Below are 17,770 nucleotides of genomic sequence, written 5' to 3' on the forward strand. Positions count from 1 at the left end.
CGTACACACACATTTCTATCTAAGATTTGTTGGGGCAGATCAGTGTCAGTATCAGTGTTCACATTGAAAATAGTACACATTAAGTTACTGAGAGCAAATCCAATACTGAATCAATCACACAACTTTGTTTGTACACCCTTTGTAATGGCATGCAATCAGAAAATATATTCAGGGGAAATAAATTAAACAAGCATTCGAATGTAACATAATAACCCCAGTAGGCTTTCTTCAGTCGTCCTACGTTTCATTTTACAACAATTCTGGTGTTTTATGGTGTTTTAAAGTTAATCAGTAAATTGCAGTATAAAGTTGAAGGTAGCTATTAAAATGGTGACTACGCAACTGTCTCTGTCAAGTGAAAAACAGGTTTTGCTTCAAAGCAAAACCTGTCTTCAGGGATGAGGCGTTGGTGTGCCAATTGAAATTTAAAACATCTCTGCAGTTGTTAACAGTTCCACAGACCCACCCAAACTAAAGTAGTTTTTTTTTTTTTTAAAGCTCAGAACAATATTCTTCTAGAAATGCCATGCCCCTTGCTTTTGTATATTTTAGGGCATCAAATCAAAGTATTCATGTACACATGTAGCCTTGTATGTAAGTGTATTGGACAACAAGAGTTGAGACAATTATGGTGCCTTTGGAGTATATAAGACCTGCAGGCCAGGCGTTTCTATAGAACCTGTATGGGAGTAGATCATTTTATGTTTGGGATGTGCCAAAATTATCCCTTTAAATGTGATTTCTCATTGATGTGTCCTCATTTTGACCTCACTGTGTTGTTTTGCTACTGTGCAAGAAAATGATGTTGGCTTATTCACACCAAAAACTGACAATAACCTGATATTTTCAGGTAGAATTTCATTTAATTTTCTCTGTGCAATATCATTTTCCACTTGTGCAATTTTGTTATAGTTTGTTTATTGTCAATGCTGTATATACTGCTCCTATTTTTATACTTTCTTTTATGTAAATGGTTCATATTTTGTTACACTTTGTTTAGCTCTTTTTTTACTGTGTTAGCTGATGCATCTTGTTTTTTGCACTATCCCCTTTGCTGCTGTACACTGCAAATGTCCCCACTGCCGGACTAATAAAAGAATATCTTATCTTACCTTATTTTATCTAATCGTATCTTATATTATCTTATCTTACTGTGCCTGACAAATACAAGCAATTCATAGCCTGACAGTTTTCCCTTAGAATAAGTGTTGCCTTTGGTCAGAGATTATAAAGTGACAACAAACAAAAAATGGAAATCTTTATTTATGTAGGACAATTTATAGACTAAGGAAAACACAATGTACACAGAAATGCATTCAAACAAGATACAACAAATAAAGAGATTACATAATGTGCAATGGTGGGGACAAATAAATAATATAATAGCATAAACATTGAAAAAGAGACTGCAAAAAAAGAAATTGGAAAAGGTACCAGATAGAGAAACTATTTTCTACACAGCTTAAGAGAAGTGGTACACAGTCTGTCGTCCACTAACTCTTTATGGATAAATCCAATTATGGCCCCTCCGTTTGCTCTAATCTCATTGGCTACGTCGCTGATAGCGTGGACGTGATTGCGTGAGTGTCGCCGGTTCTGATTGGCTGCGGCACGGCGTCCGGCCCGCCCACAGATGGCTCAGCAGTCCTCTGATTGGACGAGGAGCTGTCACTCATCTTGGATATTAAGGAAGGAGGGTGCACACTGCAGAGATGAAGCACTACGAGGTAAGTTGTGTCTATATTAAACTATAAAACAGTCAATGGGGCGCTTAATGGGGCCAGAATTGATTTAATCAGATAAATACAGATTTTTTCTAGTGATTTCTGTAAGTGTAAACACCACCAGAGCAGTTAAATGTAGAGCTTTTAAAGGTTATCAGAGAGGATCGCCTGGCTGTCATGAGGCTGGTTGACATGGCCGGGGATTTGTGGCCTCTCCTGCACGGAAATTAAAGGTTGTACCGGCTAATATCTTACCTGAAAGTCAAGCTGCGCCCACAGTTAACACAAATGTATACTTGCTTGTTGTTTATTTGTTATGTTTTCATTATAACGTGACGCTGAACGTCTCTGTTAGCTACACACAGAGCCCTCTCTGGAGCACAATGCTCGGCTTCATCGCCCTCTCTGGCTGGACTGAGGTATGACACCTCTTATCTGGTTGTTTCCCAGTAATGCAGGTGAACAGTCAAGAATCCATGTTACATTAACCCTCATGGCCTGCTGGGTGTGATGTGTTGTTTAACAAAAGACCCTATGTATTGGCTAAAACATCCAGACTCTTCATACAGGCCTGGTTCACTCTGTTATTATCATTAATGTGAAAGGTTTCCTATGCCACTTAACCACTGCGCTCCTGCAATCACGGAAAAGCTTCTGTAAATGTTAACAAAAAGAGTTTCATGAGCATCAAAACCCATCAGACAGGATTTGAAGTAGTCTTGAGAGAAACTGACCCAACCAGTGGCTGCTCCGGTTCCCCTTCTTTCTGTTAATGACATAGGTGGCTGTTGCAACCTGAGGGGGGAAAAAAACCTGCATTAGGCAGAATGTTTTTGGCATCATTAGGCATAAAATCCATAATAACCTTTCAGCATATTGTAATTCAAGTGTTCTGAGAGAAAACTAGACTTCTGCACCTCCTCATGGCTCTGTTTTCAGGCTTTAAAAAATCTAGCCTGTGACGGGAGACTTTGGCCAATCACAGGTCATTTCAGAGAGAGAGAGCGTTCCTATTGGCTTTGCTCCAGCTTGTGGGTGGTGCTTGGTATTTCCTCAACTGATCTCAACATGGTCACAAACTTTCCCATTTTACAGCTAAATAGTACACTACAAAATGTTTCTGAAAACATTTGAGGCGGGAAATAGGCATTACAGTAACAGAATATTGATTCATATCTGATCAGCGCTGCCTAGTTTGACTGTTTGGTCGGAGTTCGCGAGTGATTGACAGCTGCTCAGAGACGGCAAGGCTCCAGCTCGGCTCTGATTGGTTGTTTTCCTCCGGTCTGTGAAATCTTGCAGATGCCATTAGGAGCACCGGAGGACACCAGAGGCACATGATTTTTTTTTTTTCAGATTACCTGTGTTATGCACTACTGTCAAGATATAGTGACCGTTTTATAAAAATAACTTTTTGTAATCATATTTGCTCCATTTCTACCCACTACTGCTTTAAATCACGAAAGTTTTTTTTTCATGACAACTATGGGTGCCATTTATCATTCAGCGGTTGCACAGGTGTCAGCATTTATTTGCACTGGCCTATGTGTCAGTAATGGGCCACTCCTGCGACCCCTAATCGATCTGCTTGACTCACCTTTTCATGGCCATGGCCATTGAAATGGAATGATAAGCCAGTATGGTTGCAACATTAGCTACAACAGGTATCTTCAGTTATCACCTTCTGAACTACAAAATATGGCATATGACCATGTTACAAAGTTTGCAGTTGCAATACACCTAAGGTACTCAGATCAGAGAATCAAAGAGGTCACAAAATATGGTGTTAAACCAGTATGCATCCATGTGGGTTCAATGGTTTTTGTGTAAGTGGCCAATGAAACTGAATGCCAGTAAGTAGTCAGGCATTGTTACAGCATTATCTACTGCTCAACAGGTATGCTAACTGAAGTCACAAATATGTGGCCATTGCTGGGTGTGGACTATGACTGACACCATAACCAGTGCAAATGTTAAAAATAAATTCTCACAGCAGTGCAGACAGGTGCTCATTGACTTATTTTCTATGTATTTCTTAACATTTATACTAAATTAAGTTAAATTTTAAGAGCAAGTTTATGGATTAATCATGTTTTTCATTGTTTACTTTTTGCTTGCTTTACATGGCACATTATATCAATCTAAAGCTAAACTAAAGCTCAAAATACTGAATTGTGTCATTAGCTAGATAGTCATTAGTCACCAGATAGCACCAGAGAGCTGCATCACTTTCACAGTGATTTGTCTTGGTCGACTGCCCATCAGTTTCTGGAAGTGTGCACAAAAACATGCATGGAGCAAAGAAACATTTCCAGATTGTCTGTTAATCTGTCTAAACGGGTAATCTTTCCAGATTTAAAAAATGGTCTCTTACCTTGGAATAGGAGGTACAGGCAAAACCAGCAAAGAACAGCAAAAGTCCACTGTCGCAATTCAAGCCTATTTCTCCCTGCTTCACCCTCACCCAAGAGTGCATTACCAGGACAGACAGTCACTGCCAGACAGAAGCTTTATATAGATGAGATGGGGGAGGTACAGTGGCAGTGGGTATGCCTGCCTGGCAAAGACTGAGATGGGGTTATTTCCCTTAAGTCTCAACTGTAGTGTCATGTGTCCTGCTTGATTTAAGCATATGTGAATATTTCATTTGTACAGTAATAACGCTGCTCAATTAATTCATTTAAAAAGCACCGATTAAAGTTTTAAAGTTGCCTCGTGCAATTGAGATCAAAATAATTGTAAACATGCTATCTTAAACAAACATAATAAAGAAACATACATTTGCGAGCATTTCAGGCCACAAAACCAAATCACCAGAGAGCCCTGTTTTACTTTTAGTCTTCGATAATAATTTGTGAGCAGCACAAGTTGTGTCTAAAAAAACTTCCAAAATTTGTGGCAGGTACTTCCGGTACACATGGTGCAGGTCCCTGTCTAAATTTGATGTATGAGCGAAGTTGATGGAGGCGAGGGTGACCTTTTACATAACAGAAAATGTTTCATATATCCGGTCTAAACTTCCATGTTGCAACTTGTGACTATATGTCTTCCATTCATCATGGAAACTGCATCCCGAGTGTTCGTCATTAGAGTGTGGAAGGATGGGGGTGGGCTTCGCCAAGGGGAATGCCCCCACTAAGCCCTCAAAGTCTGGAGTATTATCATCCCTTGGTGTCAGGAAAAGGAGACTCCCAATGTGAGTGACTGAGAGATCTGGCTGCTCAGTTTGGTTTCAAGGTGCAGCACGCTGTAAAAGTCATGTGGTTTGTGAGACCCCTAAACTGGTTCCTTCAGGTGTATGATCAAAAGTTGGTGATGTATATCAGGGCTGAAGATGGACAGTACTGCAAAGTGTCTTAAACAATGACATCACCACATAGGCGTAGATGGGTGAGGATCTGTAGGGAGAGGGTTGGATCATGCAGAGTTAGCAGTAGACGTTTATATTTAGCTGGGGAGAGGAAGAGAGGGGGACAAACTAGGAAAGGGGTGCTGCCGTTTGTCACAATACCTCTCCTTAAGTCCTCCATCTTCCCACTTAGCTAGGGGTTGAGAGGTGTCAGGGGTCTTAAGGTGTCCTTTTTTTGGGAGGAGTTATGTTTCAAAACCAAGTCACTGCAGCATGGAAACATAGCAACTGCTCCCTGCTCTAGAAGTTTCCTTCATGAGATATACACAGATGATCTACTGCAGACAGTTTGCCAGGGGGATACTGGGCATTCCTGTGTATGCAACTGTGCACACACATGCGGTATATGTCCACGCTCCGGGGGTCGGCCGGCAGTTAAATAAAGCAACGCACCAGGAGTGAAGGAATGAGGAGAGCGGCAAAGAGGGAGGGAGAGCGAGAGAATGACAGAGGAAGAGGAGGGGGGCGGTAGAGGAGCAGGGGAGAGAAAGATTTATTTCCACAGCTGAGTGCTGCCCCTCTCCTCTATGGTTTGGCGTGGATCTCGGATAGACCGTTGAGAGGTGAAGAGTGACAAGAGAGCCAAGAGGAAGAGTTGAGGGGAAGAAGGGAATAAACAGAGTGCAGGAGGAGGACTGTGGACATGGATGCCTTAGCACTAGAGGCCGCCAGCACTAAAAAGCCGGCCAACGGGGCGGCGGCGGCGGTAGCGGCAGCTCCCACGGTGCCGGCTCAAGCCCCGGCTAAACGTAAACCTGCTAAAAAAGCTAAAAAAGCTGTTGTTTTCTTTGAGGTGGAGATACTGGATGCCAAGACCAAGGACAAGCTCTGCTTCCTGGACAAGGTGAGAACGTATTTCTTTTCTTCATGTATTTGTAACAGTTTTCATCTTGTGCCGTTGTTGTGTGCCTGTATGTTTACTAAATGCAACAGGTGCAGTAGGTCTGGTCCTATATTACAGTAAAAAACTTCTGTGTGTGTGTGTGTGTCTGTCGGGTGTTTTCTAGAACATTGTCGAGCTGCTTCAGTCCTAGCTGTCAGTCAGTGAGTGTGTAAATGAGACAAACACTGGAGCCCCTTTCATGCAAGCGACACAACACAACAGTGTTCTGTTATCTCGGTAATGAAGGGGTTTTTAGAACGCACACACACACACAGAGGAGATAGTCAAAATACATATAAACAACTGTACAGCTGTGCAAACCAGTACAACAGCCCTGCAACAAATCCAACCTTTGTGAACTTTACAAAGATGATTTTTTTTGTTGTGACTGAGCTGCTGATTGAACTCCGTGGTCATTGTATAGGCAGACATGAATACGTAATACATAAGGCATTATAACTCCATCACAACCTGGCCTCAAAAATGCAGGTGTGTTTGAGCAGTGTCTACACCCTGAATATGCCTGCTGAAGAGAAACAGTCCTACATAATGTTCATGATATTATATTATTTTCAGACAATGCAGGAAATATTGTATACAGTTTAAAGTCAAACATATATTGCACTTTGGAGACTTCAGGAAATATACCAAGAAACATCCTCTCTCTATGTGAAATGATAAAATGTTGTTTGTACATCACTCTATATTATCTCATTGTGGTGCCTGTTTTTTCATTATGGCCTTCAGAAGTTGGTTGACTCTAGTCGTGCTAGCGGCTCTGTTTCAGATGGTTGAACTAGCAGAATAGTTATGAGTCCCAGAGTATCTCCGTCCCTACATCGTTAGCCAGAAGCCAGCAGCAACTGGAAAACAGATAAAAGTGTTAACATGTTAAGGTGCACATAAAAAGAAGAGTACATTTGTATGAAAAAGGAAACACATTATCTATTTGTAGTAAAGAATCAAACCCACACATAGGAAAAAGAAAGGTAATTTGCACACAATATGTTGTCAACTCCCAAAAGTTTTCATCTGGCAACGTTTTGACCAGCAAGGTCTTTGTCCAGCAAACCATTCAGATATTACTTCCAGTGCATTTACATTTTTTACATTTATACATTGCCTGTATGAATTAAGCAACAGCTCATGACAGGCCATGGTATTTTATGAGAGAATTAGTTCTTTATGTAACTAATATTTAATTCTCCGTTTTGGAAATAGAAAGTAGTAAAAATGGGACATGGCAGTTATCGCTTTTCCTTGAATGTTTCCGGTATATTTAACGTCACTAGAAGTACTCTCATTCACGTTCTTGTAATGTTAAGTATAAATGTCATTTGTTTTTTTACAGATGTAAGTTTTGCAGTACAGTCAGAGAAGGCCAGTGTGATACTGACTGATGGACTTAAGTTGTGCTCACAGTTGGGATTTAAGTATAACTGTTGTATTAGCCACCTTTATTTTGATAGGACTTTTAAGCTCATTGTTTTATCAGGTATATTTACAGTAATTTGTACTTTGTTATTGTTATGTTAGATGGCTTTCATTTGTTACTGACAGGCCTGTAAGTCAGTGCTGTTGCATTAGGAGGGTTTAGTGTCTTGTTGGTTTGTGCATTAGCCACGTTTACAGTGGTGTTAGTCTGTCAGCCGGCCCAGACTCAGCTTATCAAAGGCTGCTCCTCAAGACCACCAAGTATAAAGTGCGATCCGTCTTGGATTATACCCTGTTGTCGGCTTAGCAGGGTTTCCATGGTGATGGCACGCAGAATCTTAACACCTTTGGAGAGGAAGTTTGACAGATATAGATCTGGGTCTGGACAGAGGGCCCTTTGGGGGACTGGTTTCCTAAAGTAAGCTGACAGCAAAACTTACTGACTGAGTTAGAAATAAAACTCAAGTCCTGTATCATGTGTGGGTCAGGATTTATAGGACGGACTCTGTGATGTCAATACTGAATGAAGCCTGTAGAACGAGAGGGGGGGGGGGCAGTAGGGGTCAAAGAGAGGTGGTTTCTCAGTGATGTCATCCTGCCGAAAATGGCCTGTGGTCCTCTGGACGTCGTGAACAAGAGCCAAGTCTATTACAGCAGCAGACTTCTTCAGACTACTTTAGAAGGGGTCACACAATCTTTGAGAAACTTTTCCTCACAGGAAATACTGGTCTAATCTTTGAGTTCCAGGCTTCCAATGCCATGAAAAGGTAACAGTTTTCGGCATTTTCATCTGAACACAAGTGCGGAGATAGTCTAGCAGTACCACACTGTTTACTGAGCAGTGCCGGCCTGGGTGATTCATTATATGTCTTGGCCTTGGGTTGTTACAGACAAACTCAATGCTCTCTAACAAACATGAAACCTGAAAATGTACTTGGACTGTGTCCTTGTTAGGGCTGTGTATTGGCAGGAATCTGGCAATAAGATACGTGTCATGATACAGGGGTCACGATTCAATATACTGGGATACGTTGCAATACTGTAAGCAAGGCGAAATATTGCAATTTTAAAAAAATCTAATTTTAGGAAAACTGTCATATTGTAAAAAAAACACACCGCCTAAAATCTGAGTAAAAAAAGTTGACTTTTTTAATGCAACCTTTGCATGTAAACTATTTGCTTTTGAGAATTGATACAGTATCACAAAACATAATATCGCTATACTCGATATTTTCTTACACCCCCTAGTCCTTGTGGCTCAGGTTTCCATTCAACGGCTTAATGGCTTGATAGTAATTTGCAATTGCATGTTTGAGACACGAACTTACTGAACATTTACACACTATATTATTTAGTTCAGAGCTATCTGGGCTTTCACACAGCTACATGTAGGCTGATGAGCTCATCTATAAGGAGCTTAGCCACAGAGCAACACGCTTGTAGCTTTCATAATTTATTGCGTTCGTCTCTTCCTACTGTTTGTCACACCTTTGCTTTGACAGTGTGATTGTATACATTTCACAAAAGCATCTCAGCTCCCCTAGTCCAGGCCAACAGGGAAATATAGGCTTACTGCTAAAATGTTTTGAGAAACCTGTCACCAGCGTCGTAAATGTCAGAGGCCTGAGAGAAATTGGATGCGGATGCTTGAGATGTTATAACGATGTTATGTGCAGATAGTATTGCAGAGTTTGTTAGACATATATATATATATATAGAGTTATACACTAATTACCAGTAGTTGTCTTAATTTTTGGTTTCTATTAATTTCAGTTCAATGACTAGCAGTGATTTGAAATGTGTACAGGACAGATCATTTGTCACTTACAAAATGAAGGAAGGGATGATATTCACCTCTCAAGCAGTTTCTAAATTTGTGAAATTAAGGGATACCAGTGATTGCATTAAAAATTGGCATTTACAAAAATCTAAACATCAGTGCTTTAGAAACTGGTCTATGAGTCAATCTTTATTTATGGAGCACATTTCATGCGGGTTAGGGAAGTCCAACATGCTTTAAAGTAAATGCTGTAAGTGAAACAGCACAATACTAAAAATAGATTTTAAACAGTGAAAGCACGGAGACAGGCACTGCTAGCAGTAACTTCTTCTTTATATTGATAAGGTCATGATGAATGAAGCATAGTTTTGATAACTCAGGTCAAAACACAGTAACTGGACCGAGTACCAGTTCCAATATCTCAACTCAGGGTATGTGCCGATAGAGTACTGATCCAATACCACTGTTTGTTAAAAAAACAATCTATCTATAGCTCACTGCATGGAGCTCATTGGAATATCTTTTTTTTATGTAAGAGTAACTTAGTCTTAAAACTGAGCCTGTGGCCTTCAGTGACTGAATGATTTTAACAGTGTGATGACACACATGATGCGTTTGATAAGGTCAGTACCCTCACACACGCATCCTTAGACCTTGAGCTAAATCCTCAAAGACGTAAACCAAAAGCCATTTCATCTCACAGTGGGATTTGTTGCAGCCTTTTGGAAAAACACAGAACAGATTCATTTATAACCTAGTTGTGATTATTTTATGGAAACGTATTGAAATGGTCAGATAGTATTCCACATAAATCATGTCACAATCAACATAAATGGCTGCCGTAAACATGCAGAGCTAAGAACATATTGCTACCTGTAGACTGACGGGGCTCGCCGCTCTGAGTATTCAGGCCAGATGTCAGGGTTCAGATTTACATTCAACAGTTCATAAGAGAGGTTCTGACGGAGGTATGTAGTGTCTAAGCTGCCACAGCTCATACAGATAAAGCCATTTGATCAGATATTGGGAGTGCGGTGATGGCTTTAAGTTACCTGACTCCGCCTCAGACCAGCGGGTTTCACTGCTCTATCGTCCCACCTGTAACAACTGTGTGTGTTCAGATTTGCCTTTGTGTGCTCTCCATGTTTCTGTTTTGTTGACATTGTGTTTGGGGTAGTCAGGCCATTGCTGGCAGCCTGGCACAAGGTCGTGTACTTTGGCTGTGGTTATCTATGTGTGTGTGTATGTGTGTGTGTCTAGGCTCTTTAAAACCCTAATACCAGCTGTTAAATAAACCATGGGGTATGTGAGCTAAATTTAACACTAATCATCATGAATGGAAAACAGGGTTATTATCTGTTCCTTTGTGTGTATGTGTATGTGTATGTGCGTGTGTATTTATTGTGGTGTTATTTGTAGGTCGAGCCAAATGCCACCATCGGAGAGATCAAGTCTATGTTCCACAAGAGCCGTGAGTGCCATCTCTCTACAGGCGACTAAAGCCTCATAAATCTGATTCAACATCAAGCAAATCTTCAAGCTCCACATAGAAATACTCACTTCATGCCCAGTCTAAAGATGTCCGTGACGTATTTATCATTTCAGATCCTCAGTGGTACCCAGCCAGACAGTCCATTCGCCTCGACCCCAGTAAGTCAGCCGAAGTGTGATTGTCTTATCAGTATACTTGAACTACTTCTCCCTACAAGCAACTCATAATTCACTGTACATCTCATGAAGTAAGCATGTGTGTGTGTGTGTGTGTGTGTTTCAGAGGGGAAGTCTTTGAAGGATGAGGATGTTCTGCAGTATCTTCCTGTGGGAACCACGGCAACCTTCTACTTCAGAGACCTGGGAGCCCAGATCAGCTGGGTCACGGTGAGTACAACACGGCGGCGTCCAAAGACGGGAACATGTTGTGCGGTCACAGTCTAACGGTCCTGACAAGCCCACATACACCAGACATACAAGTGGGATCAAGTAGAGCTATATTGAGATTTCCCGCTGGGTATAAAAAGGGGGTGTGCGTGTGGAGGAGGGTGGAGGTTGGGGGGGGTAATGGTTCTGCCGGGAGAGGCAGGTATGGGAGAGACAGGACAAGTAGAGGGAAGATGTTATATTTATCTTTCTAACACAGCAACAAACCAATACATCAATATGGCTACAGTTTAACTGAGTTTCGGACTTATCCCACTTTCTTTTTTTTCCAGGTCTTTCTGACCGAGTATACCGGCCCTCTGGTCATCTATCTGATGTTCTACTTCAGAGTTCCCTTCATCTACGCACCCAAATATGACCTCACCACCAGTAAACACTGGGTCGTACAGTGAGTGTCTCCAACACGCCTTCACAAACTTTATATAGTTATGTAGAGCCTTCTCGTCTCCCAGAGGGCAAGCATGTCCTCTTTTGGTTGAACATGTCTCAACTTCAAGGAATGGTGTCACATTTAGTGCAATGCGCTCATTTGCTTTCTTGCCGAGAGAGAGAGAGAGATGAGAAGATCGATACCACTCTTATGTGTGTAGGTAGAATATGAAGCTTCTGCCAGCCACATGGCAAACAACAAGGCTCCTGGACTGGATGTCTCTTCCCTGATGAGTCGATCATATTCCTGCTGTTCAATAGAATGAAAGCCAAATTCATTCTCATCTCCAAACTCGTTTGTTAAAACTCACTAACCAACAGAAATTAGCAAGGCTCTAGCTATCATACATCCAGACCAGACCGGTTTTATTAAAGGAAGGCATTCGTTCATCAACACATGCAAACTAATTTAACTTAATGCAGCTGTCAACCAATATAAAATTAGACACTGTGGAAAAAGCATTTGGTAGGGTTAACTTGTGGGATTCCTATTCACGGCACTTCAGAAACTTGGATACAAAGTCATATATTTAATGGGTAAAAGCACGATACATGTCACCTATGGCCACCATCACCTCTAATGGTCCATAATTACAGTGTCGCCTTACACAAGGGGGACAAGGCAAGGTGTGTCTTTATCTTGAAACAAGGAAGGGGGAGGCAAGTTGCTGCATTAGAATTTTTTTTTTATAAAAATAAGACTTTATGGACTACAGACTAAAATGAATTGATAAGAACTAGATTTTGTACATGAGTTTTTTTGAGAAAAATCTTAATCTGCAAACTAGTAACTATAGCTGCCAAATATATGTAGTGGGGTAGAAGTATGAAGTAGCATACAATGGGAGCCAGACATTTCCAGTTCCCAGTCTTAAAGGTATAATATGCAAGAATTAATTAAAAAAACAATGTATAGACTGATACAAACACAACCCCTCTCTATCATCACTTATGCTCCACTACAAGTGTGTGGCGGTGTCTGCTTCTGCAGAGACCTGCAGCCCTCTGCCTGTATTTTCTCTTTTCTTTTCTTTTGCTTTACTCGGGACGCTTCTGTGCGTCTGCAAACAGCCTTTAGGCCCCACGAAGGGGTGTAACCTCAATCCATTAACAGCACGCAGGGTGTGCAGCCCGTTTAAGTGGTGAAATGCCGCCGCTGTGTCACGCCCCTCGGCTTCTGATACCGACTCATTAGTCCCCCTTTAGCGCTGTTCGATTCAAAGCGGCCGTATTTGACGGATGAGAACGTGTTGTGTTATGTGCATGTGTTCCAGTGATCCCCCTGCTCCTCTCTGTGCTGTGAGTGCAGCTATGATCATTGTGTCCTGCTTTTGGGTGTGTAGTCTTTCTAATTATGAATTTCCACAGTCTTATACTTCAACAGTTTTACAGCAAACTGCGACTTTCTCGACCTGCAAAACTATGTTTTAAATTGACAAACATCATATGTGTGATTCATGGCACAATTGAAACGGGATCAAAAAAATAATTGTCTCCTCTCCGTTGACTACCGTTCATATTTTTTCCAAAAAAAGGTCCCATGCGGTTCACCGGAAAGAGCGTGACATAGGCTCTATATTACACCTTTAAGCTAAGCTAAGCTAATCGGCTGCTGGCTATAGCTTCATGTTTACCGTACAGACACAAGAGTGATATCGGGCTACTTATCTAACTCTCAGAAAGAAAGCAAATTAGCATTTTTCCCTAACCCTAATTATTCCTTTATGTCATGCTCTCCCATATCAATGAGGAAATGGCCCTTCCATCTGGACAGAGCTTTTAGACGAGATGATAAAACTGTCAGTGCTTTGTTCTCATTGGGAGGATGTACTTGCATCCCATAGCAGAGCTAACACAAGCGTTTTTGCCTTTTCCAGTCTCGCCTGTATGTGTCACTCGTTCCACTTCTGTAAGAGGCTGCTGGAGACGCTGTTTGTCCATCGCTTCTCTCATGGAACAATGCCGTTACGCAACATCTTCAAGGTGAGATGCATTCTACCACTCAAGCTCCGCCTACATTAATATATGCAAAGGTGTCATGTAGGTTTTTCATGGAGTAGAAGCTGAATAATTAACTAGTTCACTATGTGATTGAAAAGTGTATCTCTACCACCACAAGTCTCAAAGTGACAATGTTACTGTCTCATTCCCCGTTTCAGAATTGTACCTACTACTGGGGCTTTGCAGCATGGATGGCCTATTACATCAACCACCCGCTGTACACACCACCCAGTGAGAATGCATGCACCATACATTCAACACTCATATGCCAATGTGTCATTATAACTCTTCTTCATATTTACTCTTTTTAATTGTGTTTTGTTGCAGTCTACGGGGAGCAACAAATCAGACTGGCCCTCATCATATTCTTGGTAAGAATATTTCTATCCTCGACACTTTGTGTTATTTATGATGCATTATTTGATTTGACTAATAAATAGAATAAAAAACATGTAATTTACATAATTTAATTTGTATTTTGTCCATTAGTTTTAATCTCTTGGTCATCCTCAGAAGTGTAGAATAAGATTTTTTTTGAGCAACAGACCCTGGTTTAAAATATTCATTCTCTTTTGCTCTACACACTCTCCATTAAATCACTTGTGTGACTGTTTTCTTCCTTAGTTCTGTCAGATCGGCAACTTTTCCATCCACATTGCTCTTCGGAACCTCCGTCCACCAGGTACACACACCTGTAACACCTGTACATCTGACTGTCCAGGGCTCCAGACTAACTTTTCATGCTACCAACTTTCTCAGTTGGTCGCACCAGCACATGACTTGGTCGCACCCTTTTTTTGATACAGCATGGTATTAATCAGTGGTGGAAAGTAACTAAGTATATTTACTCAAGTACTGTACCTAAGTACAATTTTGATGCTACTTTCTACTTATACTCCACTGCATTTCAGAGGGAAATATTGTACCTTTTTACTTCAATACATTTATTTATAATGAGTATGTGAAAGACAAGTGCATTGTTATACAGTAAATTAAACCACCCAACAGTATAAATCTAGTAAACATATATAAAATATCTCTATAGCTAATAGCTCTGTTGCAGCCAGTTACAACATTAAAATGCATCTCGCATGTTATTGCATCGATAATAATCTTACATTATAACATATACATATATAACAACTGAAGAGTACATTTTCTTGATTATACGTATACTTGCATACTTTTACTTAAACCTGCAGTATGCAGAATGTTTTTTTTTTTTACTTTTTAGACTTTGGAGTCGGGGATGGAATAGACAATGACTGATGTCTCTGTCTCATGCACTCGCATGAATGCAACCATGTGAAATTGTAACTCTCACACTCACAAAAAGTATCACAGATCTGTATGTGTTGCTCTGTGTATATCTGTATGTTGAACCATGAAGAAAAACTCAATTCAAATCAGTTTGTATTAAAATATAATTGAGCGCTTTTCAATTAAAGAAAACATTATTTCACATCTTAAGTATTTCCCTATAACATTATATATTCAAGATTAAACAAGCAACAATCAAATTGTTTCAAGAAAAGATCCTGATAGAAGTATTGTTAAATCCTGATTGGTGCACAGAAGTATGTGACATCACGTACCTCCCCCACCTCAAACCAGTGAGAAGAGCACAGACAGAACTCTCAACGAAATCTCTCATGTGAAATAACCAAAACTGTTCATACTTTGACAGAAAATAGTGTGTTCATATAGGACCCCATAGTAAGAAGATAATAAAAAAAAAAAAGTAAGACAATATAATTTGTCAGTATGTTTACTTTTGATATCAGGCCAAAATGTAAACAATGGAACGAGTAGATGGATTTTAAAAAACAAATTTTCTTTGACATCCCCTTTCTTTCGCTACCTTCATCCAGGCTCGAAGACCAGGAAGATTCCGTATCCAACCAAGAACCCCTTCACCTGGATCTTCCTGCTGGTCTCCTGCCCCAACTACACCTATGAGGTAACATGCTTTATTATGCCTCCTCCCCGCCGGCGACAGTCGTGGCGGGAGGCATTATGTTTTCGGGGTGTCCGTCCATCTCAGGAACGCCTGGAGGGAATTTCTTCATATTTGGCACAAATGTCCACATAGACTCAAGGATCAACTAATTAGATTTTGGTGGTCAAAGGTCACTGTGACCTCACAAAACACCTTTTTGGCCATAACTCAAGAACTCATATGCTAATTATGACAATAATATTCTATTATAATATAATATAATAATATTATTTAAACAATAAATTTCATAAAAATGTCTGCTGGAGCTGTTGCCCCCGCGACACGACCCCAGATAAGTGGTTGAAGATGAGTGATGAGTAAATTTCATAAAAATGCTACGCGAGGCGGTAAATCTAGTTCATCAAGTGACAGCTGATAAGAGTTTTCTGTGCATGAACATAACATTTATTGCACAGCTGGATGTTTTTTATCTTTGTCAAATTAGTCCTCCTGATTACATTGTCCCATGTCGAGCTTTTTGTATTGCATCACTGTACTTTTGTGATATGAGTCTGTGTGTAACATCCCTCCTCTTCCTCTTACAGCTGGGCTCCTGGTTTGGCTTCACAGTGATGACCCAGTGCCTGCCGGTGGCCTTCTTCACCTTGGTGGGTTTCATCCAGATGACTGTGTGGGCCAAGGGGAAGCACCGCAGCTACCTGAAGGAGTTCCGCGACTACCCTCCTCTCCGCTCACCCATCCTGCCCTTCATCCTGTAGAGGACTACTTGACCGCTCCCTTGCCCATTCAGCTCTGCCTGCTTGTAAGAGTCAAATACACCCCCACCCATAACTGAGAGGGTGCTCTCCCCTTACCCTCCAAAATCTACACTGGAACTTAGTTGACTGACTGACTGAAAGAACCTAACCCCCTTTTCCCTCTTCTACCAAATTTAATTTGTTTCCTGTCTGCAATCCCTGTAATATTGAGTGCAAATGTAAAGCACTACACTTGCTCTATTTTTTTTGTATTGCCCACAAGCCCATTCTGATTGGTTAATTGACTGATGTGTGTTTGGGTTCCCAGAGCAGTTATTCACCTTCAAACTACCCAGTGTACACTGAATGACATACTCTACATAAATATGTTAAAGGAACAATATGTAGGACTGACAGCTAATGTTTAAAATGGGTAACAGTTGTCCAAATTCAACACATTGTTCAACACAAGTTAACGTTATCTCTGTTGATCCAGTTCGTTTGTTTGCTTCCATGGCGCCAGAAGGCTGTGTTTGCGTGCCAATTTTTTTCATATTTGGCAACAGGATGTTGAAATGGGCAGTGGACGGGATCACAACGGCCAAAACAAAAACAGACGTTCCGGACCCGATTGGAAATGTCAAAGGAGAACAAACTGGCTGCAGCATTGTTGTCGGAGAAGCCAGTATTTCAATTTAGAATGTTTCCTTAATCCCTGATGACATGTAATGGTCATTTTTTGATTTTATTACAGTAAATATATTACATATTGGTCCTTTTAGATATCCAACCACTGTGTCATCGAATACTGTTGTTTTTAGGCTGAATCTGCATCTGGTGAGATTCAGTAAAATTTCACCGGTTTAATTTTTATATCCATTCATCTAAATTTGAAATCATGACAGCATGTCATTTTGTTGGTGTCTGAAGTAATTTATTAAAAAAAGTTAAACCAAATGTTGTTGCCTTGCTCTGTTATGTATTACGGGTGTCACCTCCGTGTATATGTGTCAAAGACAGTGCCACCACCACTCTAGCCCAGGAATATTGGAACTTTGTAAAAGGATGTATTGTGCAGAGTTTAAGGTGTCACCAATAGGCAAAACAATGGACAAAATCTTTCAAAAAGGAAAACTAGCTACTTAGTTTACACAATCTTGGAAATCTTATTTAAACCAACATGGATGAGAAGTCCTCAAGATGCTCACAAAAATAGAAATTTGAACCAATGAACAACTCCGGGGTCTGTAAAGTGAAGCCAATGCTGAAGTGCCTTAAACTTGCATTCTTCCTAATAGCCAGCAGGGGGCGACTCCTCTGGTTGCAAAAAGAAGTCTGATTGTATAGAAGTCTATGAGAAGATGAGCCTACTTCTCACTTGATTTATTACCTCAGTAAACATTGAAAACATGAGTTTATGGTCTTTATCTTTCAATAAACAAGGACCTGATGTTATTATATGGTTGGCTGAGGGA

General features: G+C 40.6%; 1 protein-coding gene and 1 long non-coding RNA gene across 7 annotated transcripts; one reads left to right on the plus strand and one right to left on the minus strand.

Annotated features, from left to right (window-relative positions):
- Nucleotides 1–1,245: 1,245 nt before the first annotated feature.
- On the minus strand, nt 1,246–4,203 carry LOC119485345. Of its 2 annotated transcripts, XR_005206254.1 has the most exons (3): nt 4,099–4,203; nt 3,928–3,992; nt 1,246–2,519 (listed from the first exon to the last, which is right to left on the minus strand). It is a non-coding gene; the product is annotated as an uncharacterized LOC119485345 (long non-coding RNA). The 2 variants fall into 2 exon arrangements; XR_005206253.1 differs by having other exon boundaries at nt 3,928–4,203.
- Nucleotides 1,627–17,252, plus strand: tecrb (trans-2,3-enoyl-CoA reductase b). 5 transcript variants are annotated; one of them, XM_037764878.1, is made up of 12 exons: nt 1,627–1,727; nt 5,927–5,977; nt 10,650–10,701; nt 10,836–10,880; nt 11,005–11,108; nt 11,441–11,556; nt 13,475–13,580; nt 13,757–13,829; nt 13,923–13,969; nt 14,223–14,280; nt 15,470–15,558; nt 16,143–17,252. In XM_037764878.1, exons 1-12 carry the CDS (start codon nt 1,713–1,715, stop codon nt 16,314–16,316), a joined length of 930 nt encoding a protein of 309 aa, XP_037620806.1. In that variant the 5' UTR covers nt 1,627–1,712; the 3' UTR covers nt 16,317–17,252. The 5 variants fall into 5 exon arrangements, with proteins under 5 accessions (XP_037620806.1, XP_037620807.1, XP_037620808.1 ...); XM_037764879.1 differs by having other exon boundaries at nt 1,628–1,727; nt 13,926–13,969; XM_037764880.1 differs by lacking the exon at nt 1,627–1,727 and adding an exon at nt 2,162–2,182.
- Nucleotides 17,253–17,770: the final 518 nt, after the last annotated feature.

Source organism: Sebastes umbrosus, chromosome 3 (assembly GCF_015220745.1).
Source record: "Sebastes umbrosus isolate fSebUmb1 chromosome 3, fSebUmb1.pri, whole genome shotgun sequence".
Classification (NCBI taxonomy): domain Eukaryota; kingdom Metazoa; phylum Chordata; class Actinopteri; order Perciformes; family Sebastidae; genus Sebastes; species Sebastes umbrosus.

Excerpts from the sequence above, each read along its gene's own strand:
- tecrb (XM_037764876.1), top strand. The coding sequence starts at position 5,777 with ATGGATGCCTTAGCACTAGAGGCCGCCAGCACTAAAAAGCCGGCCAAC. Across the intron at positions 13,581-13,756 it reads CGTTACGCAACATCTTCAAG|AATTGTACCTACTACTGGGG; the intron begins GTGAGATGCATT and ends TCCCCGTTTCAG. Across the intron at positions 15,559-16,142 it reads GCCCCAACTACACCTATGAG|CTGGGCTCCTGGTTTGGCTT; the intron begins GTAACATGCTTT and ends TTCCTCTTACAG.